We start from the raw sequence: 18,659 nt of genomic DNA, 5'->3' as shown, positions 1-18,659 counted from the left end.
TATAAAGAACTTCTCTTTTTTTCTTTCTTTTTTTTTTCTTTCCCATGAAACTGTCACCCCCAAATTTATATTCTGGACTGAAGGCTAGAACTCAAGAAGTTGCTCGAGATGAATATCAAATGAAATTGTTAAGCATCTGTCATAAAACTGCTGTGTGGTATGTCAAAATTTCATTAACAGGATTGCACAGCTTGCCAAAAAAAAAAAAAAAATCTATTTGCAGAGCCAGCTTCCACTTTAGAACATTACAGAAGAAATGTATTAATGTACTCTGGGGTTGAGGGGAGGGCTCCTCAGGGAAGTGTAATGGCCTTTAGTGTCTCCGGACAAACCAACATTGATTCTTGAGCGTGCTCCGAGATGCAATTAAGTTTATCAGCAGGCAGACATCATGCATGTAGACCACGAAGCGGGAACGGTGGCGTTACAGGTATTTTTTCTGCTGACTGCCCTTGTACTTTGAGCACATCACAACCTTTCTTGGCATGTCTGTAGCACTTGGTTAAAAATATTAACCCTCTCATGAAATCTTTGTGAGCGTGTCTTCAGGAATGGTTATCAAGGGCTTTTCTCCTCCCTGCTGGAGAAGGGATGGGGACCTCCTTGCTCGGGCACCCCAGCACCAGGCATGGGCACTGGAGGAGAGGAGGCTCCAGTCATCCTTGCTGGGGGCCAGGAGGGCCTGTTAAGATAAATGGGAACTGGTGGGGTCCAAAACCCATGTGGTAGCTGGGAGCCCTATAGAGAGAGGCTACAGAGAATAGGGAAATGTGCCTTATTCCCCCCAGCTTTGCAGTTAGATAGCACCATACTCCCAGTGTCAGTGAGAGCAGCCCAAGATGATGTTTGCCCTTGTTGTACACCTTGTTGCGAGTTAGCAAATTAACCTGGTTTGGATTATATTTAATCCTAAAAACATAGCCCATGTTTTTATTTGTTCTAGAATGTAGGGAACCGTTTCTACATTACCATTCATCTGAACTGATTTTAGTACAATTCAACATAATTCAGTTTAAAGCTGTGTCTTTTTGACCAAGGTCTCCACTTGAGATAACGATGTTTTAGATGAAATGCTAAGAGCTCATTATCAAGGACTGTAAGGAAAAGGACAAGGACAGTCCTGCAGAGAGATTTTGGGAACAGGGAGGAGTCAGGAGCACTGCAGGTTCGGAGGGAAAGCTGGGAAGTGCTGGGGGAGGTTGAACTCGACCAGCTTCCCAGCAGAGAGGAGGGACCACTATCTTAAGGATCACCATCTTGCCATGTAGCATACAGGGAGAAATGTGATATACCCCAAAGCGGGATGCAGTGTCAGAGACTTTAAATAGTCTGGTTCTCTCATGTGGAGAGTCAAGCATTGGTTTCATTCTTCCTCATTTCCCATTATTGTGAACACCACGTGGATCTCAGCACATAATACTCTGTTGTTCAAAAAGTAACAGTATTTCCCTCTCTTTCTTTAGCAAACAACTATGGGTCCCTCCATCCATTTTTTTTTACATTTTTGGGCAAAGTAAGGTGGATTGGCAGAAGCCAGTTTCTGTGCTGTGTACAAAATCAGGCTTAATATCTGAGGGGATGTGAAATTTCTCAAGTTCTTCAGGGTCAACATAAAATTTCATTGCAGTACAATACGATATAAAATAAATGTTGCTTCAAAAAGGTCTTTCTGAATTGGGAAAATCAGAACTTTTCCCACATAGTTTTGAATTTGCATTATTGCAAATTTCATTTCTAAAGGATTTGTCAAAATGATTTTTTAAAAACTGAAATGAGCACTTTATTTTTGAGGGAAACAGTATCAATAAAAATTGTCTGCCTCTAAATGTAGGCATACATCCAGTCTCTAGTGCTGTTTGTGAGCACCTCTGCATGTAAGGAGAAGTTTTATTACGGTCACGTACAGTTGAAGAGTTGAGGCAGAGGAGACACCAGTAACCTGCTCAGGTGACCCAGGGCATCCTTAGCACAGCAAGAAAATTAGCCTAAGTTCAGAGGTTTTATTGTTAGCAAACATTTGGCCAGGCTTTCTTTGTATTGTGGTGGTGTTGTAACACCCTGGAGAACTCCACTCACACGGGCGTTAAAACAGTTCTGAGCTGGGCCCTGGTCAGAAGTTCAGCCTTAAGCATGGACTGTGGCCCAGTGCTGTTTGGTATTAAATGGCATTAAAAATGTCAGAGAATCCAGATAAGAGCATCTGGACAGTAACCTTTGGGAATTTTTAAGCTCCACTTATGCTTATGGGCTCAGATGAAATATGAAGATGCAGGTATGCCTGGCAGAGCAGCGGTGCATCGCTACCTGGCACGTTCACTGGGGGCTTCTGAAATGAGCTGGCTGTGTTTCAGAAGCAGCCTTTTCATTTTGCATTGTTGTAAGTCAGTGCCGCGGAAAGATTTCTAGTAGTGCTAAGAAATGACATCTCGTTCATTTTCCCTATTTCTGGCTGTACGTGGAAGCTGCAGACCCTGGCGTGAGAACTGCTGGTGATGGGAAGAGGGGAGGCAATTCCAGGACCATGACACAGACCCTTTTAAGATACAGCTATGGCCATCCTGATTTATAGGAAGCCTATGGCTTGTAAAGAAGCTCAGTTGTAAATTTTGCACGTGAGAGTTGTCGTGACCCTAGCCTGGTTCCAGTCATGAGGGTGTCCTTTCTTCTCTGTTCAAGTTTCTGCCTCTTTTTTTTTCTGGATATGAATGTTTCTGAGCACATCTGTTAATACTCACTGTGGGGAACTCCCCTGGGAACACCATTTCTTGGTAGACTTGCCTCTTTCATAATCATGTATTTATTATACAACACTGGTGTATTCCCAGCATCTAAATATGTCCTCTGAGAACTTGCTCGGTCTCAGAGGCAGATAGACTGATATAGACCGGGATCATTAGTTGGGACTCAAGAATTGCTTTAATGAGGTTTCTTTTCTGTAAGTCTTCTCCATCAAAAAGAAAATGGCACTGTTTCTAATGATAAAAACCCTTAAAGGCTTCCTCTTTAACAGCCTGCCCACCTGCAACTTTCATACTGGCATGAATATTTGGGTTTGGGTGTGATGATTGGAGCTAACCATACCCTTAGGACCACCAGACAGATCTAATTATAACAACATAAAAATGCTTTATCTTGGTATCTTTGAGGAAATCACTATAACATCAGCATAAGGCTAGTTAAATCATTCATATTTTGTATAGAGATAGATAAAACACAGGTTTGTGTGGACTTATAGATGGAATTATATGCAGATGAAGACCAACTACATCATTAGTCACACATGCAAATATTTAAATAAGTTTAGGTGTCTGACTTTCTTATACCTTTTAAAAATTGGAGGGATCTTTCTACATGAAGCTGTGGATGTAATAAATGCCCTTTCTTTTAGCTTGCCTAGATAAAAAGGTTGGCTCCTAGCACTGTTTATCAGTATTTCCCAGACAGACATGACTTGAATAAAAGAGTAATGAAAATGAAGTTAACCTGGCCCAGTGTACGATATTGCACCTGCTGAGACCTTCTGGAGGCAAGAGCCTGCAGATGTACAGCAGGCAACGCGGAGCCTGGCCAGCGTTGCCTCCTAAGGCAAATCCCAGAGGATGATGCAATTTGTTTTTTTTTTTTTGGTAAAATATCAAAATAATTGTTAAACTGTTGTTTCAGCTGCCACCTTTATGGAGCACTGGAAGAGAAAACAGATGCGTCTCAACTACAGGTGGGACCTGACTGGGTTTGAAGAGGAGGAGGTTTGTCCCTTCAGTTCTGACTCTTTGACTTCCACCGTGGTGTTACCGATAGCTCCTTGCCCCGAGCCCGTAGACGTTGCCTCACAGGGAACTGCTCTCGGGGCGGTTCCATCATTTAGAAGAAAGGAAAATCCTATGCATGAACTATTTGAGCTTTTTATAGCAAGGGCATGACTAGTATGTCTTGTTGCCATAGAAACGTAATTGTATAGCCTCAAAATCTAATTTTTTTTGAAGTTTGTAGTCGGGTCACACCCAGCAGTGTAGGCATGGAATATACAGCTCAGACATTACTGCTGGGCTGATGTCAGGGTGCTGACAACTGAGGACCTCATTCATTTCCCACTGCTGTAAATCAGAAACAAATGTATTGAAGTTGATAAAGTTACAGCATAAAAAAAAAAAGGCACTGAAAAATTCCTGTTAACTTTAACGATGCAGGATCAAGCCCTGACTTGGAAAATACCTAAGAAAATATTGCCAGACATGTGGGCTTGGGGCATTGGGAGGGACACAAGTGTGGAGGTGTATTTTTTTTCATTTGCTAAAAAAAAATAATATCCCTAGCCAGGTTTACACTGAATGTGGTAAATAGCATGAAAGGGAAAGGGGCCGAATCTGTATGAAAAAAGGTCTTAAAAATCAATGAAGATTTTAGACGGAAAGGAGAGAAAATCCTCAGCCAGCTGAGAAGCTGTATCCCACCTTTTTTGTTTTGATTTTGTTGCTTTACAAAAAAGGAAAACACCTTCCCAGACCCTAACGCGGTCCCAGCCCCTGCAGCCTTGCCCTGGCCCATGCTGCAGTTCAGAGGCGGTGGAGACACGCGGGTCCCTTCCGTTTTCCCGTCGTATGTGACGAGCTGTGCTGCGAAAACCCCGCTGCGGGGTCTGAGCTAGGCCCCACGGGTTGTACAGGCCTTGGCCGCTTCGTTTGCCGGCTGGCTTGTTTGGTTTTTTTTTGCTGCTGTTGTTATTAAAAGCAGTCTGACCACCCTGGTCTCTAGATGTTCTAAATAGATACACAACAAATATTGCTCGCGTGAAATAAAAGCCTTGCCAGCCCTGGGTTTAACGCTGTGCAGCTTGATGAGCCTGGCACAGTTATTGTTCCCCTCACCCCCAAAATCTTTCTGCTGGAATTATCTCCTCTTAATACGTTTATCTCCTCCGTAATATATTTAGGGGCACTGTGCCAGCAGTCCCTATGCCATGCGCTTTGCTAGATCGTACCTGTTTTACGGGGAGAGAATACAGGGATTTATCTCCTGGATACTCTACTGCTCTTTTATTTTTGGTAACTTGTGAGCATACATGAAAGGAGAAAGGATTAACTGTATCTTTCCAGAGTCTGTCCCCTTCATGTCTGAGTTCAGAGCTCTACACAGCTCAACCAGCAGCTGTTAATACAGTATAGTTTATTCTTTGTTTTGTGTAGTCAACTCTAGATAATACAGTCATGAGTTTAGCAAAGGATTTAAGCCCCTCCTGTTTCTGATTTGGGTGAAACTTAAGCTAGTATCATGTTGAAGAGGCAGGGTTTCAAGAGACACTAAAACCCAAAGTGTCTCATCTTCTAGTGATTTTAGGGACGCCTAATTTCATACAATACTTACAGTAATGTTAATAAATGTTGTAGAACATGAGTAGACTGATTTTCTTTGGTAGTGTCTAGCCATCCACTGTACCTATGCCTGTTTCATGTAATTTTTAAAATATAAATCCAATATGATCTGCAACAGTTCAGTAATCACATTTTTGTGTTTTTGTTTTTTTTCTTGTTTTTTTTTTGTGTTTTTTCTGGTTTCCTGAAGGAGGCAGTCAAGGTTTGGAAAACTTTTTTTTTTTAAAATCACTCCTACCTTTTTTATTACATATCTACTGATGAATGTCATCTCTTGATCTCCACCTCTTGTTTTTCGAGCATCAGATTTTCTTTAGATCTCCCACTGAATGCTTTGCTTTTACACCCTCCTGCTCTCCACTTGTTCAGACTTTTTTCAGCTCCGTTCTGTTTCCCATCCGACGCATAGTTGTGAATTCTCAATCTTTTGTGAATGTGTAATTATCGTGAATTCCAAATCCATGAATCTTTCTGAATCTTTTGGTGCTCTCTTACTTCTGAGTGTTTCCTGCACCCTCTCCTTCAATGCACATGGGTAATTGGTGGATGTTGTCCAAGGCAGGATTAGGGGAAGACCCCAACTGACAATTTTCTGGGATCCCAAAGCCAAGTATTTTGCATACTGACAGCAGACAACTGTTTCCCTCGTGAGCTCACGATTGCTGAAATGACAGTTAATGACATGCAAAATCTAATTTTAATCAAAACCATAGGTAATTAAAATCCAAGCATAATGTCACACGGTACGAACCACACTGTCTGCAGGTTGTGCTGTATACTTTTATGTATTAAATTTAATCTACAAAGCATTGCATGTGGCTGGCTGATAGTGAGTGCAGATCATTCTGCAGCTGATACTGTAGAACTGTTAAAGATACAGGATTTAACTTCTAATTACAGCCAACTATCAATTGACATGAATGACATACCAAGTGAAAGTTAGAAAACTTGGAAATTATCAGGAAATAGACCTGCAAACAGTTCATATGTAGCTGATATAGAAAACAAATAATTTTGCTTTTTATTAACTATGACTTATTTCACAGGATCATCCAAGAGCAGAATATGAAGCCAAAGTTTTAGAAAAATCACTGAGAAAAGAACACAAACATAAAGAGGTATGGTAAAAATATCAATTTGTTTCACTTATACAAAACTTTGAGAAAGAAGGTTGTTATAGCAGGCGCTGACCCAAGACTAAGAAATAGGTAAAAAATAAAGTACCTGCACATTGTGTTTAAATTCCAGGTGTCTTTGCTCCTAGCATACATGGGATACTCGGTATATGCCAGTGCACAAGACCTGATTAAGTCTAGAAATCTCTTTAATAGATACAGGAGTGTGGCTTAGGGAAGCTAATTGAGCCCGATTGAAGGGGCACTCCTGTAAGGCTAATGAATCAAGTTTGGGAAAACTGTAACAAAACATCTTATTTTGTGCTAGTATAAGTACCTAAAGCCTCTCAGGAGAGGTTCTCCGTCTTGCTAGGCTTTTTTTTGTAAATAAAAATATTGCTAGAGCATTAATGAAGAGTACTAACACCAATTTCCTCACCAAATTCCAGCTTTGATAATAACTTTCTGCCTTTTAAAAACATAACTTCCATTTCATTCCACTGCATAAGGTAGCACTCACTTTTGCTTTTAACTTGCTCTTTACGTCGCTGTAGAAGAGGTGCTGCCAGTCTTCCCTGGGGCGCATGCGTCTCGCCAGCGGACGGTGCAATCCCTATGAGCATCTTCCCTGCCCTTTCGCTGAAGGCTGTAATTCCTTCCCTGTTACTGTCTGTCAGCAGCAGCCAGATTTGAAAAAGCTCCTTTTCTCCCCCACGTAACTGGTTTCCACCCTACCAGAGGTTATTCCCCCTTAACTACAAGAATTCAGCTGTTTGTATGACCGTGTTTTTAAGCAGAGAAGTAAATGCTCTGGCATAAACAAAATCTGTCGGCAGAAATTCCTCTTTTGTATCCGTTGCCAGTGGCACAGTAGCATGGAACCGTGCCCTGAATTGGGATTTTATGAAAACCGTATGCAAATACAACTGCAATAACCCCGTTAACATGAAATACGCTTTAAGAGACAGCATACGTAGATTGGACTGGCGTTAAACTGAATGTGTCTGATTTTGTCACGTACTTACACGTGAGTACCGTTGGGCTCCTCTTAAAAGATGCCACAAAGCTGACGGTGGTACGTTCCCGTTAAGCTATAGGATGCGGTGTGTAAGCGGTTCAGCATCGCATGCAATACCTTACTCGCAGCACTGCTTTAAAATCCCTTAAGGAAGAGAGAGAATTTGGGTTGCTGCCCTCTTATCAGCTGGATAAACAATGGAATACAGACTTCATTGTATTCTGCTAAAGACCTGCGACACGCTGTACTTTGGGGTATATTAGGAATTCAGATCTTAAACGTGGAAGACTATAGGGTCATCGGACAATTAATTGATGGTGGCCTCCAAATATCAGAGCACGAAAGCTGAGCAATTAAGAGAGGATTTTTTTTTTTTTTAACCAGACTATTTATAACTTTTTGGGCTGTGTTCAATTTGGATGTTACTAATTTGGGAAACGTGAGAAAAGGAGGTTTTTCTGAAAGACTTGGTAATTATCTGTCATTGGGATCTAGAGTGTTAAAGTTCAAATTCAACAGTTGTCAGACAACTTGGAAATCTTCTTGAAAAAAAATATCTAAAGCTAAACCAGAAATTGCTCATATTTTTTCAAGAGATGTCCAATTAAAAAAAAATATTTGTTTAAAGGAAAAACTTTTTGGACATTCTTTACACATCACAAAGGAAAAAGAAGGGCACAATCCTAAATTAAAAAGGGAATATCCTTTGCAGGATTACTTGGTCTACCCCAGGATTTGGGGCAAGAGTTTGTCTTTTGTTGTTGTTATGTTTTATTAACCTAAAGCTGAAACACAAAGCCTTAAGCAAACTAATTAATAGAGCGTTCACTTGTGGCTACACTTCTATGTACGCTGAGTCAGTAGAGAGTATAGAGATTAATTCAGCAGTGCTTTGTAATGCTGTATTGCCCGATACTTTTTTGTTTCCTTTGACTGCCATCAGAAGCATCGGTATTTTCCAGAAGAGACAGCAAACAAATGGAGACAAAGAGTTAAGACAGTCATGGCTGGGGTGAAATTGGTTCTTTTTATTCAAACTTATGAAGAAACTCAAATTATGAGTAATTATGGAAGACACAAATCAATTTGTTTTTGGCTGTTGAACCTTTGTTTAATATTCACATTCAGTTCTGGGTTTCTTCCCCCTCCTCCCCTTGTTTCTTCAGCACTCTTTGGGACACTGTTTCTATGCATTGGGAATGGCACTGCATGGCTAATCTTAGATTTACCGTCCTGGACTGACATTCCGTTTTGCAGTGGAGCATGCGCCATGTGTTGAAAGAGTTGCTTGCACTTCCCCGAGACAACGTGCATGTAACAAAAATAGAATTTGAGTAATATTTTTATGTTCATTATAACACGTGCGTCATTTTTCGTAATGTTCCTTTTGTTGTTTATTTTCTGGTGTTTAGAAACAATTCCCGGCATCGAAGTTTATGAAGGGCTCTAGATGAGCAATACTGCTCTAAATGAAATTTTCATAGCCAAATTCAGGCAGCGGCTGGTTGACTGGATTTAGGGTACCCTATAAAGGGTTATTATCCATGGGCATCTTAACTCCTATTGGCGTGATCCATTGAATACCACGTGGATAGTCAGGTAGTTAAAAATCACTCGTATTGAAGGAATTTCAAGTCTTATCACACATCAAAACGAGATCTTCCCTGTCAACTGTGCGTTCATCTTGGAGTTACTCAGTAGCGTGCTTAATCTGTATTTCCGTGGAACCAGTTGTGCAGCTGCAAAGCTGCAAATATCAACTGGGGGGAGAGGGGAAGAAGGAGAATTTTTCTAGGGAAAGCAAAAGAAAATATTTAACAGCAAGAGAGATCTTACTTCATGGTTTATGACAGCCTATTTGCATGTTTCCTTCAAAAAGTATACAGAAAAATCTGGTTTATTTATACTCGCAGTGCAGGCGCTTGACCAATTTGAACCTAGATGTGGAGTAAACAGTTTGCCTGTGTGGAATTGTAACTGTAAACACTGTGTCTTTGCATCTTCTAACTGGTTGTGTATTTGCTAGTCTTTTTTTTTTCCCCCCTCTCTGTTTTTGTCACACATGCAAAATCACACGCTCCATCTTTATTAAAAATACCCATTTTTCTCCCCAAATTTTAGACAGATAAAGAAAAGCTGACATGGAAGGATCGTTTTCCAGCCTACTTAACCAATTTTGTTGGCATTATCTTCATGGTAAGCATCTCGCCCATCAAAACCTGAAATGTAACTTACAGAGTCAAAGTATAGAACAGAAGTGATGGAAGTGCTAGTGAAACCATGAGAGACTTTATCAGATTGGTGTGGTTCGCCATGGCTTTTCCCCAGTGAAAAAAATCAAGCATTTTATTGTTTTATAATCAAAAATCTTTTCAAGAGCTTGAATTATCTATTTTGACGTCTCTTCCCAGTAAAAAAATAAGAATACTTGAATAGGGTAGCGGAAAAATGAGGGCACAGAAATGGAAATTACCACCACCACCACTGATGGGACGAAACTTAAAAAGTAGAGAGTCCTCTCGGAAAGTAGTCAGGAAGTAGAGAACGGCCTCGGTTTTGTACCAAACTTTTTTGAAAGAAATGATGTGGCCAGTTACAATCCTGATTGCAAGGATTTTTAACAAATCAATCAAACTTGGGCTTATACCACATAACAGGAGAATTGCAAACAGAGCACTTAATTCAAGAGAAAGGTAAAATGATGAGAACAGCCTTTTCCCATTTGCTGATAAAGCATCAGCATTTAAAACAATTTTTGAAGGAAATAATAATAATTCAAGACACGGAACAGATTGGCAGATGGATAAAAAAAGCTTAAGCCCTTTCCAAAGGTAGAGAATATGCCAGATTAACTCAGTTCATTTGGTTTTTTTGGGATAAGGATTCTGTTTTGGGGTTGGTTTTTTTAATATTTGTGTTTTCAGAGAATGGAAATGCAGTAAATCTAATCTTCTCAGCTGAAGAATCAGTACCTTAGAAGAACCACCTTTTTAAATTATGCCTCTCTTTAAGCAATGAAAAATTGAGTAAGATTGTGTGCACCTTGACATTTGCAGGAAGTGCATTGATTTAATCAGATTTAATTTCAATTTAGGATGATGACAGTATAACAAACCTGAGTAGAGTATTTGAAGGCTTGTGTGCAGACTTAAGCTGAAATACTCCTCTCTGCTTCAACCCTGCCTTTCTTTTATAATAAAGCAAATACCACGTATATATGCTGTTGCTGTTAGGGCTGATAGGAAGCCCACTAATATTTTTAATAAAAGCAAGTAGTTTACATTCAGGTGCCTTTAAAAAGAGCCTTTTGCATGTGATTGTGGCATCGTTATATCAATTTTTTCATGTGACGGTCAAATTAGTAGCAAAAGAGGATCTTTTCCCACGGTTCATCAAAGTGATTGGGAACTTTAACGCAGAATTTGGTGGACTTGGGATGTGGCCCAGAGATCCCATTTTTAAGGTCATTGCTAAGTCCCACGCAAAGTATTTATAGTTGAATGTTTCATAAGAGGCTGTGCTGTTCTTGCAGGTTGGGCTGACGTTCGCTATAGTGTTTGGAGTCATTATATACAGGATCTCGACTGCAGCGGCGCTGGCAATCAGTTCAACTCCCTCGGGCCGGTCAAGCGTTAGGGTCACCGTCACTGCCACCGCAGTCATTATCAATTTGGTCGTCATCATCATCCTGGATGAAGTATACGGCTGCATTGCAAGGTGGCTAACTCAGATCGGTAGGTTTAAATCCTCAACTGATATTTGCTAGATTGATTTTAAATGAGAGGACCCAAATGACTGGCTTCCGTGATTAACTTCAAACTGGTGAGCAAACCCAGGAAATTCAAATGTGCGGCTAAAGGTCTAAGTAGCTACTTAAAAATATCAAAGTGGACACGGATTCGGCTTTATTTTTAAAATTTTTGTTTCAGCAGTGGTAGTACTAATCACTAATCCAGTTATGGGCGATGGGGATATGGGATATAGCAGAAATTCCTACACCTAATCTTGAGCTTCACTCTTCTATATCACACAATTACTATTTTCATTTTATGCCATTTTTTACTTGGCATAAGACATGTCAAGAAATAAAAAATTGTGAGTGTAAAAAAAACACTGTAGAAAAAAATGTTTTGAATCATTTCCAAAAAGCATCAGTGACAGAAGGTCCAGAAATCTTTTCAGATAAGTTCTTCTCCAACTGCAAATGCTTGTCATGGAGGTCAGGCAGATGTGGAATGAAATTGGAATTACTGTTGTAACACATCTGAACGGTGGGATCCTCAGCAGATTGACCACTGACCTCAGTGAGGCCATATTGCTTTAATATATGTATGTATTGCTATAAATATATACCTCTTTTTTTAAAAGATGGCAAATGTTTTCCAAAATCCACATTTATAAGATCTTGAAATGTTGCAGGTAGGATAATTCCTTATTGTTTCTTATTCATGTCACATTGGTTCCAGAGGTGCCAAAAACTGACAAGAATTTCGAAGACCGGCTGATTTTTAAGGCTTTCCTGCTGAAATTTGTCAATGCCTACACACCCATCTTCTACGTCGCTTTCTTCAAAGGCCGGTGAGTAATGCAAAAGGCTGGTTAGGGTTTCATCTTGTTGCTTATGAGACAGCTGTAGCTGAGCTAAGACCAGAGTTGGATGATAAAGTAAAAAAAAAGTTTAAAATCTCCTCAATATTGACCCAAAAACTCTGCAGCCTCATGGGATAAAGCAGGGACCTGGTACTCTGCTGTTTCAAATATGTTACAGCCATTTTGTTAAGACAACTTTGTACATTCAGATACAATCCCCCATCAGGCTATTTACCCTTGTCTATTTACCAGTCGTAACTTTATATCATAGCAAGTATCATCTCTCTTCTTGCAGCCAGCATGAAAGCACAAGGTTAAAATAAACACTCCGTGTGGCGTCTTCCAGCTAATGCAACAGAAATGAGGGTTCCCTTAGAGGATTTCTGCCAAGATGTGCCTATAACATTGTAGGACACGACTTGCAGTTTTACTGAGTTGTTTACTCAGTAAACAGGACTTAATCTTTAAAACAAAACCAAAGATAATTATTCTCATTCACTTTTTCAGGACTAAACATTAGGTGGTCCCATTCAAAGGCATAGAGTTTGACATAAATGACTTTAGGAATCAAATATAAAACGTATAAAATACATACGAAGTTTATAATTCTAACCATTGTGCCCTAGATTTGTTGGACGACCAGGAGACTACGTCTACATTTTCCATTCTTTCCGAATGGAAGAGGTAATTGCATTTTACCCTGTCCGTGACCATGTTGGGTGGGAGCACCATCTGCCCCTGCCACAGGGGATGTTCTGACTGACATTTCCTCTGTCCCCCCTAGTGTGCTCCAGGTGGTTGTCTAATGGAGTTGTGTATCCAGCTCAGTATTATCATGTTGGGCAAGCAGCTGATTCAGAACAATTTATTTGAGATTGGCATCCCGTAAGTAGCGACTTTTGTTTGTTTTTTTTTTTAAATATGTGATTTTTATGATAAGTGCAATACACTCTGTATCCACTGCCCCTTGATGTGAACGTGTCCCATAGGCTACCTGCAAGATCTTTGCACTAAGCCTGGGTCTGCTGTGTTGCAAATACCTGCATCCTCGCTGCAACTGCACCCAGCAATGCAGATGTCTGAAGAGTCTGAGACAATCTACTGCTTTCCTACTGGTTAGCAGGGGGTGTAAGACTGAACATGCGATTCAATGATAACCGTGTTTCAGTACCTGTATATGCTGATCCCTGACACTTTTAGCATATTGCGGCTCTTGCACAGTTTTTATGAAAATAGGTACGGAGCTTATTGTGTCTGTTAATGTAAAATAACTGAAAAATGGGCACCCTGACCAGAATGGCATGTGAACTGAATCATTTCCATTTGCCCCAGAAAAATGAAGAAATTTATACGATACATGAAATTAAAGCGTCGGCGTTCTTTAGACCATGAAGAGCACATGAAAAAAAAGCAGCGTTATGAAGTGGACTATAACTTGGAGCCTTTCGCTGGACTTACCCCTGAATATATGGAAATGAGTGAGTGTGGTGGAAAGAAGGCATTTTAAACCATAATTATTCTGACTAGTTGGGATGGAGAGCTGAGGTTTTTGAACTGTAGATTCAGTGGACAGTGGAGATGTGGCGTAACTTCGTTATTAAAGTGTACAGTCTCAGACTGTAGCATGTTTCAGCCAACCACTGGCTGCTTCAAGGATGGATTGTGCTTTCCGTGATATGGAATTTAAGCGCTGGATATCAGCTCTGTATTGCTGCAGCTGTACAACTACATTTCTTTTCCTACTTCCAGTCTTGCAAAGGCTGAGAGCTGTTCAACACAATGCTGTTTGCTACAGTAGCAGGCATTTCTGAAGGATCTGTCTTAAAAGAGCAACTTTATTTAGTATTTTAAGGAATAACTAGGCAGAAATAGTGGTAAAGGATAATGAAGTGTACTAATACCCAAAATTGGCATGCCCAGTAAATGCAGAGGTAAATTAGAATATCTGATGACCTTGATGTTCAGAGTAGTTGAAATAGATTGAAGTTTAATGGTACAAGCTACAAGGTCATGCTGTCAGTTCCTAAAAGTAAGAAAAGATGCAGTTAGTGAGATCAGCATTTGGAAGTAACAGAGGAAGAGGAAGATGGGGCACTAACAGTACGTGGATGAGTATGACATCAAGGTGGTGTCCTTATCAAACAAAAGCAAATATGATCCCAGGTTGTAGGAAGCAAGTTATTCCCAGTAAAGGCAGAGAATTAGTCATGTCCTTTTTGAAGCCTATAAGTTTCTATAATTCAGAAGAGAAAGCTTCCAGTGGGATTAGTGAGGGCTATAAACCTGCCGGGTGGAGCACGGCAAGTTTATGTAGAGCTAACCCGGCCGTAATCCCACTCCACCAGATCCACTGTGCCAGCCTCGTCCATGGCAAAATTGTTTCATGAGCTTCCTCATCCTTCTGGTTACTTTGCCTTGCCTTTTGCAAGAGGGGCAACTGGCCCTTCGATGCCTGAATGGAGCGGCAGTTGGGCAAACCATGCCTGCTTGCAGTTGCAGTCTACAACTACCTGAAGGGAGGTTGTAGTGAAGTGGGAGTCGGCCTCTTCTCCCAGGCAATTAGTGATAGAACAAGAGGACACAGCCTCAAGCTTCACGAGGGGAGGTTCAGGTTGGACATTAGGAAGAATTTCTTCTCATAAAGGGTCATTAGCCATTGGAAATGGGCTGCCCAGGGAGGTGGTGGAGTCACCATCTCTGGATGTGTTTAAGAAAAGCCTGGACATGGCACTTAGTGTCATGGTCTAGTTGACATGGTGGTGTCAGGGCAATGGTTGGACTCGATGATCCCAGAGGTCTCTTCCAACCTGATTGATTCTGTGATGCAGAAAATGTGATTTAGTCTCCCAGCGAGTGTCATCTTGTTAGAGTCTGGGGGGTGGCACTGACGTGATGATGCACCCTTTTGATAAATACTGACCACAGCCATTGAAGTGGTTCCTTTTTCTTTTCAGTTATTCAGTTTGGATTTGTAACTTTGTTTGTTGCATCCTTCCCGCTGGCACCTTTGTTTGCTTTGTTGAACAACATCATTGAAATCCGTCTAGATGCCAAAAAATTTGTTACTGAGCTGAGGAGACCGGTAGCAGTCAGAGCAAAGGATATAGGTAAGTGCACGTTGCTATTGTTATCCCTGTTTGTTTATTCCTGGATTGATGGCAGGATATTATTCTGCTGAGTTAGTTTCATTAACAGGAAGATATTTATAGGAAAATTCAAAACATTAAACTGTGGCTTAACTGTGAACTGGCATAACTTATCGCAGCTTTACTTTTAAAATAGGAAGACCAGAGCTTTAAATTCAGATTAATATTTTATTAAGTAAACAGTATCACTTTTCAAATCAAAGTGATCAATACAATAGCAAAATATCTTGCATGGTTCTGCACATCAGCCGTCCTTCCTGGCAATACAGTTTTCTTGCAGAAGCAAAAATTTCTGCATTTAATAACTTTGGCCTGCCTAGAGAAATACACTTGGGAAGGAGAGGGGACTCGGAAGTCTGCTGTGGGTAAATGTATCCCTTTGTCCCTACTCAGCATGAATGTCGGAAGGGTGAAGCTTGAAAGCTGCAGTGAATATAGCTGGAACTGGGCTCTGCGGTTGTACGGTGACAACAGACCAGTCCTCCCCTTACTGCGGGGGCTAACAGCTATGGCTGTATGTAATGAGGAAGCTATTTCTCCCAAATGTTGGTTACTTATAAGTAAAAAAGTTCATTAAAATAATTGTTCCATATTACAGAGCCAGTCAGCAAGAGTGGAGAAGTTTATGATCTGTTCCCACACTCAGTTGTTCATTCTGGTATTGTGCAAGCAGAGTTTTTCCTTGGGCTCACCCTCATGCCCTAGGACCATCCCAGAGTTGAAGAACACATTGTGTTTTGTCATGCTATTGCCTTTACCATGACACTGCTTTTGGGGTGTTTTGTGACTGGCTGATTTGATGCTGCGGGCTAAGGTTGCTGGTGGAGATGTTAGGGGAGGGTGGTGGTGCTTTTTGGTTGTGGTGGGGGTTTTTGTTTTGTTTTTGAGAGGGTGTTACTTGCAAATCATTGCAATTCAATCCCTCTCTTGTGGGTGAAAGAACCCCACTTGTTTCAGAGACATCCCTAAGTTAGAGACTGCGAGATGGCCACAGACAAACCAGACAAGATTTTAGGGCAGGCATCAGCAGAAACAGGAAAGGGAGAAGGTCCCACCTGCTAGAGGCAGTGGGTAACCACGGGCAGCAAGCAGAGGTCTATCTCTGCCTCCCCTGATGCTGTAATATCTATTCCTGAAGTTCAGTTCTGAACTCTGTCCAGGCTGGCTTGTGTATGCTGTGCCAGAAGACCAAAGCTATATGAAGTATGAGTTAATTAGCAAGCAAAGGATTCAGCCAGGCTGGAGAAGTCTTCCAGGGATGTCACCCTGTGTAAAGCCTCCTACATCTTCCTTCCTCTTCAGACCCAGAACAGGAGAGTGGCTCATCAGGGCTGTAACCACGGGGATCTGGTAGCAGCCCTGGATTTTTCCATCAAGACTGAATTTCGCTGTTTGAGTACTTCAACTAAAGAGAAATTTCCAAGCTGTCACTAATGACCAGGAGACTTAGAGAGGCCAGGCACGAGGGTGCACGGCCACGTACACTAAACCAGCACTTTATGTAGACTTCAGAGAAGCCCCTCCATGAGGAATGGGATCTGGAGATGGGGAAGGGGCAGAGCTGTGGGACTTCATGCATCATCCTCAGACTAAATCCAGAGGGGTTGAACCTGAGTCAGTGTGGGGTTGGTTGGTATTACATTTTGAATGCACAGAGCCCACACTGAGGAAACCTGTATCTGTGTGGTTTCCAGATGCAAATGACAAAATCCCATTGAGTGGCTCTACTGGAGCTTTGCTTTCTCAAAAATTGAGGTAGGATAAATAGTGATGAGAAAGTGTAGAAACAGATTCAGATCCTTAAAACTGGTAGACTAGTATGTTCTGTACCGCATGTGTGGAGTTTCCAGCTCCCTATCTGTAGCTTTCTTTTTTTCCCCTCAAGCCCTTGAGAAGTTTGAATGAAATTTCATGACGTTTTTATTTTCTACCTATGCTGGCACTCTTCTGTCTCACATTTGCCCTCCTCTTCCTCAAAGAAGCTTGTAGCTTAAAATCTCAAAAAAATAAGTGCCTAAACCTAGCTTTGGAAGACAGAGTTGGGCTCCCTTTGCTTAAAGGTCATTAAATTAATCTCTTATAATTTGTTCTTTTTATTTAAAATATAACTCTAGTTTGGCATAGTCATAAGTACTCCTAACACTGGTAACTAAAAATGTAATTTATCTAATTTTAATGACTGGAACAGCATTTATGTGTTTGTCTCCTTCCTTAGGAATCTGGTATAATATCCTCAGAGGTATTGGAAAGCTTGCTGTCATAATAAATGTAAGTAATTCAGCATGACTAAAATTTTAATTCAATAAGCTGGCTTTTCCATTCTGTTCCACTAGTTTTATTTCAGCATAAATCCCTTAAAATCAAGTGAAAGTATATGATTTAGAAACTTTCTGAAATATTAGAGAATCGGATGCAGTGTTTATTTTAAAGTTGTGATAGTAGTAGCAATAATATAAAATAGTAAGTAGTCGTTGCAGCTTTTTTTCACAGTGTTTTCATAAAACAGTTTTTCCCTTCAAAAAAGTAAGACCACAGCTGCCTACTTGTGCTCTTTTGAGGTACTATCACTAAGATGATATATTTTTTTTAATTTCAGTGCTAAAACCTATTTAGGGTCAGATAATCAACTGGCTGTGAATTAGTTCAGCTCGTCAGAGCACAGTGTCCCTCCGTTGAAAATCTGGCCACAAACTGCGTTGCTCTCACTCAGGTAGCTCTGAAAATCCAGGAGAATATTTTTTGTTTACTTCAACGGTTAACAGTCCAGCCCTTAGAAAATTTTAGCACACCTTATATATTCATTTATGTACTTATCTAATATTCTATGAAGAGACATCCACAATGATCATCTTCATTGCACCCCATCTGGGGAAAGGAAAAAAAAAGCTGAATGACAAGCTGAAAACATGTTTGCAATGCAACAAAATAGGGGCTGTGTAGGGCTTACGGCACGTGCCCATGGGCCCTCTTGGTTTTTTTGCCATTATCCAGACTGGAAATCCCTTCGCTTTGCCCACAGGTGCCTCTTGTGCTATGGCCAAACCATTGTTTTGGTTATTTGGTGTGCTGCCTTAATTTGTCTTTACCATTTCTCCTCTTTTCCTTTGGAAATGATTTCTCTATTTTTTTTCTCTTCCGTGTAGTCTCTCTTTGTCATTATCCAGTGTTATTTTTCCCTCTTTGATCTATGTACTACCCCTCTTTGTCATAAAATAAGTAAAACATTTTGTACCGTGTTTGTTCCGCACGTACAGGAGATTTATGCCAGTGGGAATGTTTCATAATAATGATAAATGAGAAAGGCTAAAGTTACGAAGAACTCAGCTGAATTGGCTGTCTTGCATTTTCTGTATGATGTTTTTAGAAAACCTTTTTAAATAACCAAATAAAATGCAATTTTTGTGACCATAAAAATAAAACT

General features: G+C 40.6%; 1 protein-coding gene across 2 annotated transcripts in view; it reads left to right on the top strand.

Annotated features, from left to right (window-relative positions):
- ANO1 (anoctamin 1) overlaps positions 1-18,659 on the top strand; it is an 84,169-nt gene that overhangs the window by 60,130 nt on the left and 5,380 nt on the right. For both annotated transcript variants that reach the window (XM_068398637.1, XM_068398636.1), the window contains 10 exons: positions 3,664-3,746; positions 6,416-6,487; positions 9,624-9,698; positions 11,035-11,236; positions 11,969-12,080; positions 12,719-12,776; positions 12,877-12,977; positions 13,425-13,570; positions 15,047-15,199; positions 17,454-17,506. In XM_068398637.1, coding sequence (XP_068254738.1) covers positions 3,664-3,746; positions 6,416-6,487; positions 9,624-9,698; positions 11,035-11,236; positions 11,969-12,080; positions 12,719-12,776; positions 12,877-12,977; positions 13,425-13,570; positions 15,047-15,199; positions 17,454-17,506 — 1,055 coding nt within the window. The remainder of the gene's footprint in view (positions 1-3,663; positions 3,747-6,415; positions 6,488-9,623; positions 9,699-11,034; positions 11,237-11,968; positions 12,081-12,718; positions 12,777-12,876; positions 12,978-13,424; positions 13,571-15,046; positions 15,200-17,453; positions 17,507-18,659) is intronic.

Source organism: Nyctibius grandis, chromosome 4 (assembly GCF_013368605.1).
Source record: "Nyctibius grandis isolate bNycGra1 chromosome 4, bNycGra1.pri, whole genome shotgun sequence".
Lineage (NCBI taxonomy): Eukaryota > Metazoa > Chordata > Aves > Nyctibiiformes > Nyctibiidae > Nyctibius > Nyctibius grandis.
The sequence above is the reverse complement of the archived record's forward strand: the minus strand, read 5'-3'. Positions and strand labels throughout refer to the sequence as shown.